General features: G+C 44.3%; 1 protein-coding gene across 7 annotated transcripts in view; it reads right to left on the bottom strand.

Annotated features, from left to right (window-relative positions):
- Positions 1-12,212: 12,212 nt before the first annotated feature.
- PPP3CB (protein phosphatase 3 catalytic subunit beta) overlaps positions 12,213-18,982 on the bottom strand; it is a 96,530-nt gene continuing 89,760 nt past the window's right edge. For all 7 annotated transcript variants that reach the window (XM_040362253.1, XM_040362249.1, XM_040362248.1 and 4 more), the window contains one exon: positions 12,213-14,201. In XM_040362253.1, the coding sequence (XP_040218187.1) occupies positions 14,026-14,201 (176 nt within the window). In that variant the 3' untranslated portion in view covers positions 12,213-14,025. The remainder of the gene's footprint in view (positions 14,202-18,982) is intronic.

The following is an 18,982-nucleotide window of genomic DNA, read 5'->3' on the forward strand; positions in this document are numbered from 1 at the left end:
AGACCCCTCTAACGGAAGAAAAGGGCCACCTTCCGAGATAGTGTTAAGAGAAAATCTCTCTGTTTCCAAAAGGAAGGCTCCTGAGGAACCGAGAGCACCACAGTCAAAACTCATTGGGAAAGAGATGGGCCAAGAGGGGAAAGAATATGACAAACCCTCTGCACAAAGAGGAACCCACAAGGGAACGGGCCCCAAAGGGCCACTGAAAAAACACAGCCAAGGCTGAACTCTGCCCCCAAACGGTGCTTAAAAGTAATTTGAGATCCACTCCAAGCTGTAAAAAAACAGCAGGACCCTGGCCATCAAATACATCCGTGGACGTCACTTCATCTCTTCGCACCAAGAGATGTAGGCTTGCCAGGTGTGACTGTAGATTCTCCTGGAAGAAGACTACCGTGCCCTCAGCATGGTTGAGATGACAGAGTCTCTTAAAGTCTGGCAACCAATAGCCATATTGAGCAAGTCAGTGACTGTACAACAGAAGGAAGTATGGGACCTCTCGAGGGTCAGATCTCCAAAACTGAGCCTTAGCAGGTAGGTACACCCGCAAAGCGCGTACCACGCCTGAAGTATGAAAAGCAACCTCCGTAGGAGGCCCGAAATCGGCGTACAAAGGACGCCAATGTCAATCTGGAATGATTAGGAACATCGGGATCCCCTCAGCCTCCACTCTATGGAGCAGCCGAGTAAGCAACACAAATGGAGGAACGGTATAAGGCCGCCGCTACAGACCCCCACAGGGTCACCAGCTCAACTTACGCATCAGTACCAGAGCACTAGACCTGGTCACTAACTTCGACACCCTTGCGGTGGAGACGAGCGGCCAGGAGATCCACGAGTGGGAAAAAAACAAGGCGAGCCCAGGCCACGTAACGACACAGATCTTCCTGGGCTTGAACCCAGAGGCAACTGCATGCAGGGCAGGCAGTCTACCGCTGAGCTATAATCTTGCCTGCCCTGTGAGACTCACTTCCTGCAAGGGAGCCGAAACACCCCCAGGTACAGAAAAACAGTCACCCTGGTCCAGCATCAGGTGACTCCAGTAGTCCGCCTGCTGGCATACCCATGGTAGACAGAAGCCACGGTCGTGGCATTGTCGGCTAGAACCTTGCAACCTCCTTGAACACGAGGAGAATCAAAGCCTGATCACCTAAATAGTGGGACAATGAACGGTAGACAGGGTCCACAGCACCCAGGCGGCCTCCCACCTAGGTACTAACCAGGCCCAACCCTGGGTAGCTACCGAGATCAGAAGAGAGCAGGCACATTCAGGGAGTTGTGGCCGTAGGTCCATGCAAGTCCAGCGACTCTGGGCCGACTGGACCCCCCCCCCAGGGGTCCCCACAACCTGTGAGGCCTGCGTCCGTCGTAAACAACGACCACTGGAAGGAAGAAACAACTTCTCGGGCCGAAGAGCCGGGGATATCCGTCACCAACTCGGAAGACTCCGACTAGGTGGCGCACTTGAATCTGGCGATTACAGAGACAAGAAATTTCTTACCACCTGGACAGTATTTCCCCCTGGAAAGCCCAAGTGTGGAACTGGGCATACAGTGCCGCCTCGAAGGAGGCTACCCACAGGCCCCAGACCTGCATGTACCCGGAGAGAAGACCGATAGCGTGATGCTAATACCCTCACTGCAGACTGAAGAGTTGCAATTTCTCCAGGGGAAGAAGGACCTTCGCTCCCTTTGAGTCAGAATCAGGACCGGCTCCAAATGTTTAGCACCCACCCGAAACTTCGGAGGGTCTGAATAGCTATAAACACCTCCACTAGGTCTGAGACAGAAGCTGCCCTCAGAAGAAGGTCGTTCAAGAAGCCCACAAGGCAAAACCTCGCTATCCCAACAAAGTTAGGATAATTGCAAGCTCCTAAGTGAAAACCCTCAGTGCTGACGCCAGATCAAAAGGGAGGGCCACAGACTGACAGAAGCCCTCCCCCAGCACGGAAAATTCTGTGACATATGCAAAACGGGACATGCATGTATGCGTCCCTGCGGGACTTGCAAGTCCCACACTGCTCAGGCAGACTGACAAGCCGGGCGAGGAATAAACGAGAAAATAACTCTGTTCTATGGATAGGCGTAAACCCTATCTAGGACTCTGAAGAGACCACCTCGCAGACCCATCAGTCAGAGAGCAGGGAGATTCACTGAATTGTGAACCTGTAAGCCGCCCCATCTAGAGCAGGGAGGGAAGACTGCATAGGCGGGATTTGGATGCTGGCGTTTGCGCACCCAGGGACAAATTAGTCCCCCAGTTGAGCCCTTGTCGGCCCCCGTAATAATACATACACAAAGTGTGTATGTATATTATGGAAGTGTATGCACACATGTCTTTGGAGGGTGGGAGGAAACCGGAGTACCCGGAGGAAACCCACGCAGACACAGAGAGCGACAATGTAAGCTTCAGCTAGATTGGTGTCAGTGTCCGTAATTCAGACCAATGACTCTTGCTGACAAGTAATGGAATTAACCACTATACCACCGCGTACCATCTCTGAAACAGAAGCCCTGGATAACAAGGGCGCAGCATTCAAAGAAGCATCACAGACCTATATGAGGCCCTGGACCAACGGGTCCGCTAGCCTAATATCCTTGGTACAGAGCCGGTGCTCCTCCACTGTCTGGTGCAAAATGCTCACTCAGAAATCGACTGAGACCCCAGAGTAGTAGCCACAATAGGCCGCAAGACGGACCCCAGCATGGTAAACATGGCAAGGGCCAGTACTTCGGATCTTCTAACAGCCAGATCCATACAAGCGGGGACTCCCGTAATAGGGAGAGTGGTCAGCTATACATGACACCCGGAGGATCCCCTGAAAGGGCTCTCCTCAAGGGCACTGAACCGCCAGGCGGTGAGGGACTACCTCAGAGGCTTTTCTCTTTCCGCATCTTAGAAATTATCAAAGAAGGGCACAGAAGGAGAGAACCTTCACAGAGCGGTCTGATTTGTGAGATCCAAAAAAGACAGAGCCCTCGGCGGAAACACAGCTGCACTATACAGCTTAAGAGAGTCCCTTACAGCAGTGAGAAGCACACCCATAAATGCCTTATCCTGCACTGACCCAGGCACCTGGTCGGTGGCTCCATAGCAGAAAAAACAAAAGTACCCCCCAGAGGGTGGGACTTTAACCACTTCCCAACCGCCGCATTTATATGTACGTCCACAGAATGGCACGTACAGGCAAATGGGCGTACAGGTACGTCCTTGCCTTTCCGCGGGTCGGGGGTCCGATCGGGGACCCCCCCCCCGCTACATGCGGTGGTCGGATTGCCGCGGGGAGCGATCCGGGACGACGGCGCGGCTATTCGTTTATAGCCGCTCCGTCGCGATCGCTCCCCGGAGCTGAAGAACGGGGAGAGCCGTATGTAAACACTGCTTCCCCGTGCTTCACTGTGGCGGCTGCATCGATCGAGTGATCCCTTTTATAGGTAAACTCGATCGATGACGTCAGTCCTACAGCCACACCCCCCTACAGTTGTAAACACACACTAGGTGAACCCTAACTCCTACAGCGCCCCCTGTGGTTAACTCCCAAACTGCAACTGTCATTTTCACAATAAACAATGCAATTTAAATGCATTTTTTGCTGTGAAAATGACAGTGGTCCCAAAAATGTGTCAAAATTGTCCTAAGTGTCCGCCATAATGTCGCAGTCACGAAAATAATCGCTGATCGCCGCCACTAGTAGTAAAAAAAAATTAATAATAATAAAACTATCCCCTATTTTGTAAACGCTATAAATTTTTCGCAAACCAATCGATAAACGCTTATTGCGATTTTTTTTACCAAAAATAGGTAGAAGAATACGTATTGGCCTAAACTGAGGAAAAAAAATAAATTTATATATGTTTTTGGGGGGATATTTATTACAGCAAAAAGTAAAAAATATTGCAATTTTTTCAAAATTGTCGCTCTATTTTTGTTTATAGCGCAAAAAATAAAAACCGCAGAGGTGATCAAATACCACCAAAAGAAAGCTCTATTTGTGGGGAAAAAAGGACGTCGATTTTGTTTGGGAGCCACGTCGCACGACCGCGCAATTGTCTGTTAAAGCGACGCAGTGCCGAATTGTAAAAACGCCTTTGGGCATTTAGCAGCATATTGGTCCGGGGCTTAAGTGGTTAAAGGTGACACACAAAAAAAGTGTCATATAGACCATAGAAAAAATAAAAACCACATATGGTCATATATCCTTATATACAATAATACGGAGCATTCCCCAGGGGATAATGGAGGGAGGGGGCACTCTTTTAACCCCCGCCCGTCCGCATTCCGCCCCCAGCCTGGCCCAAGGCTAACAAACAAGTCTCTGTGGAGATCCTAGGTGCTAACACCTGCTGCTGAGCATGTTGGGGAAGGACCAGATACTGACTCCAAATATAAAAGACATTTACATAGTGTGTATGTAATGGACATGTCTTTACATAAAAACTGACGCTCCCAGGGCCCTATACAGGGCATCTTACCCACTTGCTGCGCTGACCCGGGGTATTTAAAACTTATACCAATATAAGTCTGTTACTCTTATTGCCAGGGGACTCACCTCAGGAGGAGACTGCCCAGCGCTGCTGACCGCTCTTAGCACACAGCGTGTGGAGAGGAAAGAAACCATGAAGGAACTGTGGCCTCTGCAGGGACCTGTGTGCGCCGTAGATACAGCACTAGGGGTCAGAACTGCACAAAGATGGCCGCCCGCTTGCACATGGCGCGGCTACGACAAAATGGCCGCCAATGGGAGTCTTCAATGTAATTGAAAACCTCCCAAAAAATGGCGCCAGGGTCGGCCAAACGGCGGCATTATAAACAGGGAAAGCCTCCTAGGGCTTTTACAGTGAAAACCCCCATAGTAAAAACCCAGTATCAAACAATAAAAGGTGCCAGATAACACAGCCCTCTCAGGAAAGCCCCCCCCCCCCCCCGGACAGCGTGCCTTAGCAATGCAGCAAGGGAAAGGAGCAGGGAAGGGAGGAGAAGAGAACCCCCGAACCCCAGGAATGCCCAGCCGTACCAAAGCGGGAGGGACTGTACTTACCCGTCTGAGCGAGGACTCGCTGACGCATTCCTGACAGACCTACAACCGCAATGGAGGTAGCTGTCGGCCCGGTCCACTGCGAGTGAGACAACACCACAGCCCAGTCATATGTGGACCTCAGAGCAAAGCTCACGGCCACCTCAGGAGTCATGGGGTATGGCGTGGCAGACCAAGCCTCTTTGCATAGGTGTGTCCACGTTTGCTGGTCGGACTGAGTAGACTACAAGGATCTAAAATATCCAGCCTGTCACTCAGCAGACAGTTGAAAGAAGATTCTTCAAGAAAAAGTGAAAATAAAATAAAATTTCTCCTCAGGGTGCTGGGCCCAAAGGGAGCCATACGTCCTTCTCCTTTGCTAGGCAGAACGAAACTGAGGCTGCATGCTGCAGTGAGGAGGGTTATGTCTGGAGGGACCGCCCTGTCCCTCCTGGGCTGTTCAACTCTGTTAATGTAACATGTATTTAACCATTTAACATGTTTCTGCCTAGTCCTCTCCTGTAAACAGGGAACATAACCCACTTGTCAAGACTTAAGGAGCTGTGTCCGTCCATGGACGATAAGAGAAAAGTTTTTTTTATATCTTTTTGGGGGATATTTATTATAAAAAAAAAGGAAAAAATATTGCATTTTTTTTCAAAATTGTCGCTCTATTTTTGGTAATAGCGCAAAAAATAAAGACCGCAGAGGTGATCAAATACCACCAAAAGAAAGCTCTATTTGTGGGGGAAAAAGGACGCCAATTTTGTTTGGGAGCCACGTCGCACGACCACGCAATTGTCAGTTAAAGCAACGCAGTGCCGAATCGCCGAGTTAATCCAGCTACGAGCAATCCTCTTATTGTTCAGTGAAATAAAATGGACTTGCAGAGAAAAACCTTAGTCCGTTCCGTTCCGCCCCCTTGCTGTGAGTGACAGGTTATTTACATATCTCATGCACTAGCTTCAGACAGGCATTATTTTTTAATTCTCACCCCCGCTCCTATTCTGAAGTCATGTGGTTACTTTTCTGGATTTTGACTGGATGTTAGTGATCATAGCAGAAGTTCAGTGTAAGAAATACATAGGAAAAAAATGCATGTTGACAAGGGGAGTGCAGAGGAGGGCGGGGAGTCTACTGACATCACAACTCCACCCACCGAGCTCCAGACAACAGATCCATCCACAGAATCTGCAATTTTTCGGGTCTCATAACAAACAGAGGGGAGACATTTGACAGGTAAGGATACATGCAGGAGGCATATATATATATCCTTATAGATCAGCACTATGGCAATAGTTTAGAAAGGATAAGAGTGGGGTTACATTCACTTTAATAAACTTGCATAGTGATAAGAGACTGAAGGCAAAACACAAGATATGTAAACACCACACCTATGCAACTATAAAAATACACCAATAATGCAGCTTTGGCTTCATTAACCACTTAAGACCTGGACCATTATGCAGGTAAGGACCTGGCCCCTTTTTGCGATTTGGCACTGCGTCGCTTTAACTGACAATTGCGCGGTCGTACGACGTGGCTCCCAAACAAAATTGGCATCCTTTTTTTTCCACAAATAGAGCTTTCTTTTGGTGGTATTTGATCACCTCTGCGGTTTTTATTTTTTGCGCTATAAAAAAAAATAGAGCGACAATTTTGAAAAAAATTCAATATTTTTAACTTTTTGCTGAAATAAATATCTCCCAAAAATAATCGTTTGATTGGTTTGCGCAAAAGTTATAGCGTTTACAAAATAGGGGATAGTTTTATGGCATTTTTATTAATATTTTTTGGGCATCTACACAAAAAATCTAAAAAGAAAAGGACAGAGCGCACCGCTCCTAGTGCAACACCATTTATTTGTATAAGATAAAAAAAATATAAAGTCACACTAAACATTCACATTGTGTTCAGGGAAAACAAGCGCGTATTAGTAAAGCTGTAGTAGCTCTCCCATGTGCACGGCATCCAGGCTGGATCTAGGGCAAGCCGACACCTCCCGCTAAACGGTGGGCAGCTGCCTATAAGCTGCACGCAAGCCGCCCACTCACAGCGAGGATCTTCCGATCTCCTGGAGACTCGATCCAGATACACATCCACATGATCCTCGACCAATGCCAGCTGTCAGATACTGTGGTTGCTATGACAACACATTTCAGAGGATGTGTCCTCCTTCCCCAGGTCTCACCCAAAGAAGCAGGCAGAAGGTAATTGCTGCAATTGCTCAATTAAGCAGCAAGTCTTGGAATACAGGATCATGTTGGTTATTCATTGCTCTAGTCCAGGCAGCTGCCGTTTGACATACTGAAATTGCAGAAAGTTTGTTTCAGAGCTGGGCCTGCAAAAGTAAGTTTAAGATTTTTCTCAAACTTTCTATCTGCAAAATCTTAGAATCAAGGAACATTTTCAACTGGTACAGTTACGGTAGATGTTTAAGACTGAGATGGCAGGATCAACTACTGGAACAGGAAACTTATGTGAACTTGATAGACCTCAGAAAGGATTTTCACTTTTCAAAAATCTTTGCTGGAGTGATACAATCGTCTTAGATTGAAAATTTCATTTAGTCATGCAAGGGAAACGTCTTTATAGATTTTGCAGATGTTTTTGTACCCAAAGGGGCATGGCAAGACAAAGGTGAATAAAGTGCGACAATGCCGAGGCTTTTGTGTACAGCCGAAGCATATCTATATTAGCAACTATGTTTAGTGAATCTCCCCATTCTGGGAGTGTGGGGGTGAGAAGGTCCAGAGACTTGCTAGGCCACTCCATGACCTTAACCACTTGCCACCCGGTTTGAATGAAAGAAAGATTCTGTGGACAGGTGTCTTTTATACACATAACGAGTTGTCGTTCGAAGCATCTTAAAATTGACAGGACTAATCTGTGCAAGACTAAGGCCCCTTTCACACTGGGGAGGGAGCCGCGGTGGCAGTATAGCAGCGCTATACCGCCGGATTCAGCCGCTAGCAGTGCGGTATTAACCCCCGCTAGCGGCCGATAAAGGGTTAATACCGCCCGCAATGCGCCTCTGCAGAGGCACATTGCGGGCGGTATTGCCGCGGTTTCCCATTGTTTTAAATGGGAAGGAGCGGTATACATACCGCTCCAAAGATGCTGCCGACAGGAGATTTTTTTCTATCCTGCCAGCGCATCGCCTCAGTGTGAAAGCCCTCCGGCTTTCACATTGAGGTTGCTGGGCAGGAGTTTTTCAGGCGGTATAGCAGCGCTATTTTTAGTGCTGTACCGCCTGGAAAACTCCTCAGTGTGAAAGGGGCCTTACTGTAGTCAGTCTGTGGGAGCCAGAATTATTGTTGGTTGGTAGGTAGGGGATCAAATACTTATTTTACTCAATAAAATAAAACAACATTTGTATCGTGTGTTTTTTCAGATTTTTTGGTTGATATTTGGTCTCTATCCTTTTAAATACACCTATGATAATTATAGACCCTTCATTTCTTTGTAAGTTGGCAAACTTACAAAATCTGCAGGGGATCAAATATTTATTTTTGCCACAGCACATCCGGAAGGAGTATACAGCATGTGTTTACTGTCCTTGTGGTGAAAGGGCTGGGGAAAGCTCCTGAGCACCTTATAAAGGCTATATAAATCATCTATAATAAATAGGCTGAGGTGGCAATAAAGCATGCAAACAGTGATGATATGTAACAAGTTAAAGTGGAGGTTCACCCGGAAATAACAATTTTTAAGATTGGATTCATGCTCATTTTGTCTAGGGGAATCAGGTAGTTTTTTTTTAATCGAAGCCGTACTTACCGTTTTAGAGATACATCTTCTCCGCCGCTTCCGGGTATGGGCTGCGGGACTGGGCGTTCCTTCTTGATTAAAACGTGAGGTGCAAGAAAAAAGGCCAACGATGCACGCCCGGCGCCAAAGTACTATGTTTAGAAAACACAGCCCAAGTGATAGGTGATGTGCCAATCTCCAAAGGAGTGCAGGAAATACCAGTAAATAAATAGAAATAGTAAAATCCTAGAAGCAGCTATTTAAACAAAATGGAAGACCATTTAAAAGTATAAAACCAAGTATCAAGTATAAAAGAATCAAATAATTCAAAATTGATAAAACAGCGCTAAAAAGAGTGGTTTAAAATAGCTTGTGAAGGAGCTTAAAGGAGGATCTGCAACAGTGATGCGTGGAGTGATCACTTGAAAGGTGTTAAGTGCACCCCACACCAATCAGATGAGTGCACCCAAAGAAAACTGAAACTGTGGAATATCTCCCCTAAAGGGGTAGAGCTTACCACGGCCAGGAACAGTATGTGTTAATGGTCCCTTGAATGCATCACTCTCAGTCCTCAAATACTGTCACGGATGGTCATAGGGGGACACATGGAATGAGACAGATAGACAAGGTACAAATAATAGTGCAGTAATCTAAATATCAGAGCACCCTATGTGTAATAAGTAAATCCCCTATGATAATGCCCGTACAGAGAAATCACTTGTAAATGAGCCAAATAGATAGGTAAGCAGAGTGATGTCACCGCCGTCCTTTCAACGCCAGAGGCCGCACTGGTCCTATGGAGCGTGGTGCTGTGATCGTCGAATCCGGCTGGTCGGCTGTGGAACGCAACTCTGCTTCCTTGTTGCGCTGTTGTAGCCACGCCCTGACGCGTTTCGTCACTTCCGACTTCGACAGAGGGCGAAGTCGGATGTGACGAAACACGTCAGGGCGTGGCTACAACAGCGCAACAAGGAAGCAGAGTTGCGTTCCACAGCCGACCAGCCGGATTCGACGATCACAGCACCACGCTCCATAGGACCAGTGCGGCCTCTGGCGTTGAAAGGACGGCGGTGACATCACTCTGCTTACCTATCTATTTGGCTCATTTACAAGTGATTTCTCTGTACGGGCATTATCATTGGGGATTTACTTATTACACATAGGGTGCTCTGATATTTAGATTACTGCACTATTATTTGTACCTTGTCTATCTGTCTCATTCCATGTGTCCCCCTATGACCATCCGTGACAGTATTTGAGGACTGAGAGTGATGCATTCAAGGGACCATTAACACATACTGTCCCTGGCCGTGGTAAGCTCTACCCCTTTAGGGGAGATATTCCACAGTTTCAGTTTTCTTTGGGTGCACTTATCTGATTGGTGTGGGGTGCACTTAACACCTTTCAAGTGATCACTCCACGCATCACTGTTGCAGATCCTCCTTTAAGCTCCTTCACAAGCTATTTTAAACCACTCTTTTTAGCGCTGTTTTATCATTTTTGAATTATTTGATTCTTTTATACTTGGTTTTATATTTGTTCCTTCTTGATTGACAGTCTTCCGACATGCTTCCGACGGTCGCATCTATCGTGTCACGATTTTCCGAAAGTAGCCGAACGTCGGTGCGCAGGCGCCGTATAGAGCCGCACCGACGTTCGGCTTCTTTCGGCTACTCGTGACGCGATAGATGCGACCGTCGGAAGACTGTCAATCAAGAAGGAACACCCAGTCCCGAAGACCATACCCGGAAGCGGCGGAGAAGATCGCTCTCTAAAAGTACTGCTTCGTTTTTTTTAAAAAATAGCCGATTCCCCTAGACAAAATGAGCATGAATCTAATCTTAAATTTTTTTTTTAGGGTGAACTCCCGCTTTAAAAAGTTTACATTGTAAAGTGCAAACATTTCAAACATGGCTTCTATTTACAGTTACAGCAAGGAGATGCAGGGTGACCAAGTCTTGCCTATCCACAAACGTTGATAGAGTCCATGCTTCACCCATCACAGTGGGCATACTTCTTGAACAGCCCTTCAGGAACTGGGTTCCAAAGGAATGGACCATGGCTCAGGACCTGCATAGCACTCTTTGGCTGACTACACATTGCACCAAGTGCTGAGGCAAGTGCTCGTGCAGGATCCAGAGTCTTATCCAACATTAGGGCCTGGGTATGGCTCCTAAGGTTTTACCAATAATTATAAAAAAAATCACCTGGATACACCAAGTAGTTGCAAAGATATGTACAGTTTTACTAACATATGTCAAAGTTCTAAAACTAGGTTCAGACTTTACAATTTTTTTTTACCTTTTTCATTAAAGGGGTTGTAAAGGTTTTGATTTTCCAAATAGGTTCCTTTAAGCTAGTACATTGTTGGTTTACTTACCTTTTCCTTCGATTTCCCTTTTAAATGTTTTTTTTTCCTTTGTCTGAATTTCTCACTTCCTGTTCCTCCTCAGTAAGCTGTTCTGGCTGACTAACCCCAGCTCGGATGATGGTGGCAAGCTTACTGAGAAACAGGAAGTGAGAAATTCAGACAAAGAAAAAAAACATTTAGAAGGGAAATCGAAGGAAAAGGTAAGTGAACCAACAATGCACTAGCTTAAAGGAACCTATTTAGAAAATAAAAAACAAACCTTTACAACCCCTTTAAGTTAAATACAACCACTGACACCTGGCATTTGAGACAAATGGCTCTCCTTGCACTGCACAAAAAAGTAAATTATAGGTTTTCTGTTGGTTGAATTTCTTCACCTTCAGTTTCTGGCTTAAGCACAGCTTGCCCACAAAAATTACTAACAGTTGCAGTAACGGGAAGTCTTACTTAGGCCGGCCATAGACAGTTCAAATCTGCTGAACCGGCCGAGATTCAAACCGTGTGGGCAGGCTGAATGTACCCAAATTACTTGATCATCAACTTGAGTACAACCAGCCTGCTGGATTTACTTGTAATTTTTGCTAGCGGCTCTTATAGCCGCTAGCAATAATCACTGTCTTCTCAGCAGGAAGGATTCAACTATCTGTGTTGATGAGGAAATCGTGCAAAATGTTTTTCCTGCAAACTGCACGCCAGCCTAACCCCACTGTTGTGCCACTACTCGTTCAAACAACGTCAAGTTGTAATAGCAGTCCACACTTCCTGCTATCATTGCCAATAGAAAATTGGATGGACATAAGGGGTAATGAGGACTCTGTACCTCTTGGATCAAATTACATGCATCTTTTTAATCTGATTTAGAAAAAAATGCTCTTCAGCAAAAGCAGATTAAGGCTTTGCATAAATAAATAAATGGAAATTAAAAACCTATTTTATATATAGAATTATTAAGACCGTTTTTACCTTGTGATTTAAACGGATACTCACTCTGATGCAACCCCTTGAAAATCTGTGTGATAATTTTCTCTTTCTAATGTTCCCATAATCCTATATTCTGGACCAAGAATCATGCGAGAATCATTTTTAAATACATTTTCATTTTATTTGGGAGAACATCATACATTGTCGCCTGCAAATAGGTTGCATATTGTAGAGGAAGAAGTTTGGCAGTATAGAAGAAACATACATTATAGAGGGCTTGCACATCTAGAGAAGGTTCTCCATGAGAAATTTATACTGAGTTCAAAGTGTCATTTCTGCTGCATGATGCTGTGGCAAATTTCTATTTTTGCCAATAGGGAAAACAGTTCATTTTTTAAATTTATTTTAGATTATATTAAAAAGCAAAAGGGCGAACATACAAAATTGACACACTGTTCAGAGCAGCGGCCCATGCACAAATTGTATTGTGTGCTACAGTTTATAAAAGTTTTCAATAACTCAGAACATGCATAAAATGTCTGACCTGGAGTATGTACAGTCTGTAGAGCATGAATGAAGGGGGACAGGATGGGGGGGGGGGGGGGGGTAAAAATCCTAAAGGTTACCCTTAAGTTCAAGTGATCTTGCAGAGGTGGAAAGGTAAATGTCAAAATATATACCAAAAATACAATGAAAATCAGTACATTTCATTTTTCTGTGGAACAAATAAGCAAGTTCTTGTAGTCTTCCAACTTAGCAGTCCAGCAAATATTAAAAAAAGAAATGAACATGCAGTCTTGGTTTACAGTCACTAATGTTTTAACGTTTGGACAGAGCAATCTTCTTAAGTCCTGCACGGTCTAAACAAACGTTTGAAGTGTTCGCAGTCTATGCAGACTCAAGAAATCCATAAAAAAAAAACAAAAAAAAAAAACCTGCAGCTATTCAGTCGTGATCAGCCATAGAAGCAACTTTAATACTCACAATAAACTAAAATGTATTCATAACATCTATGTAACCTATAGATGCAGTTCCTGTACATCATAGGTTTATATATTAAATATTTGCAAAAAAGAAAACATGCATACACAAAATACAATGCCAAGCTTTACAGACTTGATATGAATCAAAATTTACTTTAACATAATGTACATTGCTCAATTAAAAGTACCCTAGAATGAACAATCTTGATATATCTTTTTTGTTTGTTTTTTTTTGTCCTTTTTGAAAACATTTTTTTATTTTAAAGGGATGAAAAAATCTCCACAAATTTCGGGCAAAAAGTATTGAAATTAAATATTTGTTTGATCTGTGTTCAAGTAATAAATGTTCCTATGTAGAAATCTTTCCATAATCCTTAAAACTAAAAAATACAGCGAGTATAATACATAATCCTCAACATCTAATTTATACACCTGAGGTCAGCATTAAATAATAGCCAACATTTTAATTTTGGCATTGGTTCGTATCCATTTTAAAATACATTTTGCAGCCTCGGTATATTTAAGACGACTCTAATCTATCGTTTAAAGACATTTAATAAACAAATGTCTTTTAAATAAATAGCTTTTGAGGGATGTACTTAAATTTGATTTGAAAAAAAAATCTAGCTAGTGAACAAAAACAGAGATTTCCATTTGTAAACTTAAGTGTCAACAATGATAAGCGTGAGATGCTACACTAGATGTGCTTTCATGACAAACAGCCCAAAACCTTCCCACGATTCAGAGACCAAATAGTGACAGGTTAGAAACGTGCACAATGCAAGTGTCTGGGTTTCACACTTTAGCATTTTCTTGTCTTGGGAGCATGAAAGTTTGCACACAGGAAACTGCTGAATTTCCCACAACTTTGAACTGTCTGCTATTAGGTCTTCTAGTGCCCATTGGCTATTGAAGCTGTTCTATCACAAAGCATGAATCTAGGACTTCTCAGGCAAGGTGTGAGTAAACCTGGACATGGAGTGTTGTCACTGGGCGTTGTTATTGCCAGTCCCATTATTTTCCTTGGCATTTGTGTTCACTGAATTAATACCATCTTGCTGTCTGGCATCTTTCCTAGGAGGCATCCTTTCATTGATCCTGTCCAATCCCTTTGCTTCTTCAAAACTGCAGATTTTATGTTGCGGCGAAAATCCTCGTATTGCTTAAAATGCAAGAATGAAATGTTAGTTCAAGTAATTTGTATTTAATATGATTTACATATCAGAAATGTAATAGATATTAGCTGAATAATAATGCGACAGCACTGAACAGACAATTCAGAGATTTTTTTTATTACAGCTTTGCACTAGCCACATGTATTCTTGCTATGCTTTCAACACAAAAATCATTAAAAGCGGAGTTCCACACAAAAATGGAACTTCCACTTTTTGGAATCCTACCTCCGGTGTCACATTTGGCACCTTTCAGGGGGAGGGGGAGCAGATATCTGTCTAATACAGGTATTTTCTCCCACTTCCAGACATAGAACGCTGCAGTATCCGTGGCGATCTATGCCATGTCCAGCCCCTCCGCTGTCTTCTGGGAGACACACAGGCCCCAGAAGACAGCAGGGACCACTCACAACGTGCAGTGCGACTCGTGCATACACAGTAGGGAAGCATGGCTTCACTTCCCGATTCCCTTGCTGAAAATGGAGGCGGCAGCACCCGAGAGCCGAGGGACAGATCGGTTTCATGTGCGGACATTGTGGGTGCCCTGGACAGGTAAGTGTCCTAAAATTCTGCCCATTTTCCTGTAATAAAATATATATATATATATATATATATATATATATATATATATATATATATATATATATATATATATATATATGTATGAAACTGGCAACTGCCATGGGAGGCCTGTGCCAATGCCAAAAATGTTCCCCCAAAAAATTTACATGCAGCTTAACGACCAACATGGAAAATACAAAAATCTTTCTTAAAGCTGTACACTGCATTTAGGAACCAGCATGGTTTTAAATGACATTTTTGATCACAGTATACTTTGATAGTATTCTATTTTCAGTGTAACCAAACCGTTGTCTCATGTCTAAAGTTGGCCATACACTGACCGAAATTCAGCTGGTTCAGCAGGGATTAAACACATTTTGATTAGTATTTGATCAGTATGTGGCAGTCCCTGCTTGACAGAGGTTTTTGATCGACTTCTGTTGAAGAGACGTGTTTGAAAACTTTTCTTTATCAGTGTATTCTGTGGATGCTGCTGTCAGAATACAATTTTCCAGCATGAAGGAATTGTGTGAATGGAGGAATCAAGAGCGTAGTAAAAAAAAAAAAAAAAAGTGTATGAACAGCTTAAGCCCTCCTAAATTAAATTGACATGCTGCTGGTCAATTTTTGGGAAGTGTTTGAGATGATGCACCTGCAAAAAACTTGCATTGTTTCATATTTAAATTTATTTTTCCCGGTCGTGTCCATGTATGGCAGGGGTTACAGTGAAGTTGTGTGGCGTTTTGGGTTCAGAGTCTTTTTTTTTTTTTTTTTGTGCATGGTGTTGTGAAAAAGGCAGCTCCTGAATGAACTGTCAGCAACAAATGCCTGACCCACTCAAGTGCTAATTAAAAAAAAAAAAATTGAAGTATATTTATATACACTGTTGCTTTCAATATTTTTCTCTTATTGCTGTCACAAGGAATGCAAACATCCTTTGTAATAGCAATAGGCATGTGACAGGTACACTTTATGGGGGGGATCTGGGGCCCATAAGACCTCAAATCACTCCTATACCATTAAAAACATTCAAAATACCAAGATTAGTGTTTTTGAATACTTTAGATTTTTAAAGAATGGTGCCGTTGACATCCTGGCTAAACCGGAAGTGATTTCAGATCATCGCCTCTGGCTTACTATAGCAAGAAGCCGATCAAAGTTGAATCCGGCTTTGTTTGGCTGTCCAGTGGAATGGGAGAGCCAAAACAAACAACGGAAAAGGGGGGGGGGTAGTGGTGGCTACAAATAAAACAGTACTGGATGATGCTTGCAGGCATCATCCCAGTATAACCAGCGAAAGTATAGCGACGTACGGTTACGTCGCTGGTTGCAAGTGGTTAAAGGAGAGGTAGTGCATTATGGTTACAAAAGAATTTGGTCTGGCAAACTTCTGCTTTAATTCGCAAGAACTGCCAATTTCAAACCCGCTTGATCCACTGTGAGCCCACGGTAGAGGCCAACCTGAGCCTCATACCTTATCGAAGCACAGTGGTTTAAAGTGTGTCCGGACAACACTGCAACAGTACATCTCTGTACACACATTTCCCCATATTTTGTCTCTTAAGCAGAACTCCAGCCAAAAACAAGATAAAGATTAATAGCCCAGTAAATAGTAGCAAAAACTGGTTTTGTGTTTTTATATTATTAATATTCAGCTGCAATCCAGACACTACCCACACAGTGCTTTTCTTCTATTGCTAGATGTCTTCCGTCCAACAGTCAACATCATTCAACCCACTTCCTCTGTGCCCAGACTTTTAATAAACATCATTGTAGAGATTGAGCGCTGTCCTCACCGGGGGCCGGTGGTTCCTACCCCGGCACCATCTTGAGTGTGAGAAGCTGGCTGTGACTTCTACTGCCCTGTGCATGCGCGAGTCACGCTGTGCTTTATGAATGGACTCGGAGCCCCCTGGGACCTGTCATGTGTTCCAGGAGGTTGTGGGCAGGGAGGGCATGTGGGCCAAACTTCTGCTCAGATCGCCTAGGCAATCCAACCAGAAGTGGGAGCGGGCACCTGTTAAAACTAGGTATCCGCTCCCAGAAAAAAAAGTGTTCACAGCAGTGGCAAAGGAGGGAGAGAGATCAACAGAAATTCTGATTTTAAGTAAAGTTTGACTTTAAGAAATGTGTAAACAAAAGCCTAGCTGGCAGCCTTGCAAATCTGAGTCCCTGATGCTGAAAAGCCAGTCAGACACTAACAGTTTTAGTAGAATATGCCTTAAGGTCACTTTCACACTGAGGGCTTTACAGCTGTTTTAGCGCAAAAAAAAGTGCCTACAAAGCGCCTCCCCTGTCACTCCAGTGTAAAAGCCTGGGTGCTTTCACACTGGAGCGGTGTGCTTGCGGAACGCTAAAAAAAAAAAGTCCTGCATGCATCATCTTTGGGGCAGTGGTGTATCCACCACCACTGCCCATTGAAATGAATGGGCAGCGGCGCTTTAAGGACGCTTTTAACCCCTTTGGAGGGGGGGTTAAAAGCACGCCGCTTAAACGGCAGTAAAACGGCACCAAAACTAGCAGCGCTTTACCGCTATGCTACCGCCCCCACCGCCTCAGTGTGAAAGTGCCCTAATAGAGAAGGGAGGAATCCTATTCTTCAGACTATTGGCCTTAATGATACATTTTCTGATCCACCTAGCAATAGTGAAATGAGAGGCAGGGAGCCCCTTTTGGAGACCTTCAAGAGTCTTAATTCCTAAACGTGGCAGTAGCTGAGAGGTAAACTCTCACCACACATCTAGACAGTGAGGAGACATTTCCTTATGTTTGGAAGCAGGGCTTAGAGAAGGATAGACAATATCCAGATTAAGGTGGAGGACAGACACCACCTTTAGGAGAAAGAAGGCCTTAGCACTCAAGACAACCTGGTCTTTGTGCAACACACCAAGAAGGGTTCCTTAGAGCAGGGGTCTCCAAACTGCAGTCCGGGAGCCAGATGCTACCCTTTGGTTCATTCCACTGATATGATGCACTATTCTGCCCTCTGACACCATAAATTGGGCATAATTCTTGCCACTGACATCAACAATGGGGTACCATTTCTATCACTGACACCAACAATGGGGAACTATTCCTCCCCCTAATACCAAAGATAAGGCACGGTTTACTTCCACTGTGTCACAAACTACGGTGAACGGGAGTGAACCACAACTGCAGTTAAGAAAATAATTCAATGCACCTCCCTATGTTATGTGAGATTTCAGTACTGGGCCCCAGGCGTCACTCCAATCAGAGAACAGGAGTTTGGGGGGGGTCACTACATTATCTCTATCACATATAGGAATGCATTGAGCTACTAAGGGTGGAGGTATTACAACATGCCTCCAACCGCTAGCGTAGAAATTTTACAATAAAGATCAACAAGCACAACTGCATTAAAAACTCCAATGTATAGTGATTATCAGTATGGGACCCCAGGCGTCACTCCAATCAGAGAACAGGAGTTTGGGGGTTCTCTACATCATATCACTTAAACATAAAGGAATGCATTGGACTACTAAGGGAGCAGGTATGAGATACCTTCGAGCCTTAGCATGAAAATGTTAGAGCGAACATGTTCAGCATTTTAGGGACAAGGCACATATACATTTAAGAACGTATGTCAGGCACGTAGCAATTAAAGTGGAGGTTCACCCTAAAAAACAACTTTCTACCATGCCATCCAGCATACTAGCGTCAGCTACAGTATGCCTTTATTTTTTTTGCGCAGTACTCACAGTTTAATCCATTAGTTTTGTTTCAGAGTCCCCGCGGGGAGTAGGCGTTCCTAAGAAGAGGGGAACATGATTGACGGCCGGCTATGGCGCGTCACGCTTCCCGAAAATAGCTGGAGTAGGACTCGGCGCTATACGGCACCTGCGCACAGACTAGGAGCTGACTGAGCAGGCGCTGTGAAGAGCCAAGTCCTATTTCGGCTATGTTCGCGAAGCGTGACGCGCCATAGCCGGCCGTCAATCATGTTACTCCCTCTTCATAGGAACGCCTACTCCCCGAGGGAGTCTGAAACTTAACTAATGGATTAAACTGTGAGTACAGCGAAAAAAATAAAATAAAGGCATACTGTAGCTGACTCTAGTATGCTGAATGGCATGGTAGACAAAATTTTTATTTTTTTTTAGGGTGAACCCCCGCTTTAAGAATACTGTATGCAATTAATAATTGCGTAGGAGAGGCAAGTATAGCTGAGCTGAGTTGAGAGTGTATGTCC

Source organism: Rana temporaria, chromosome 8 (genome assembly GCF_905171775.1).
Source record: "Rana temporaria chromosome 8, aRanTem1.1, whole genome shotgun sequence".
Classification (NCBI taxonomy): domain Eukaryota; kingdom Metazoa; phylum Chordata; class Amphibia; order Anura; family Ranidae; genus Rana; species Rana temporaria.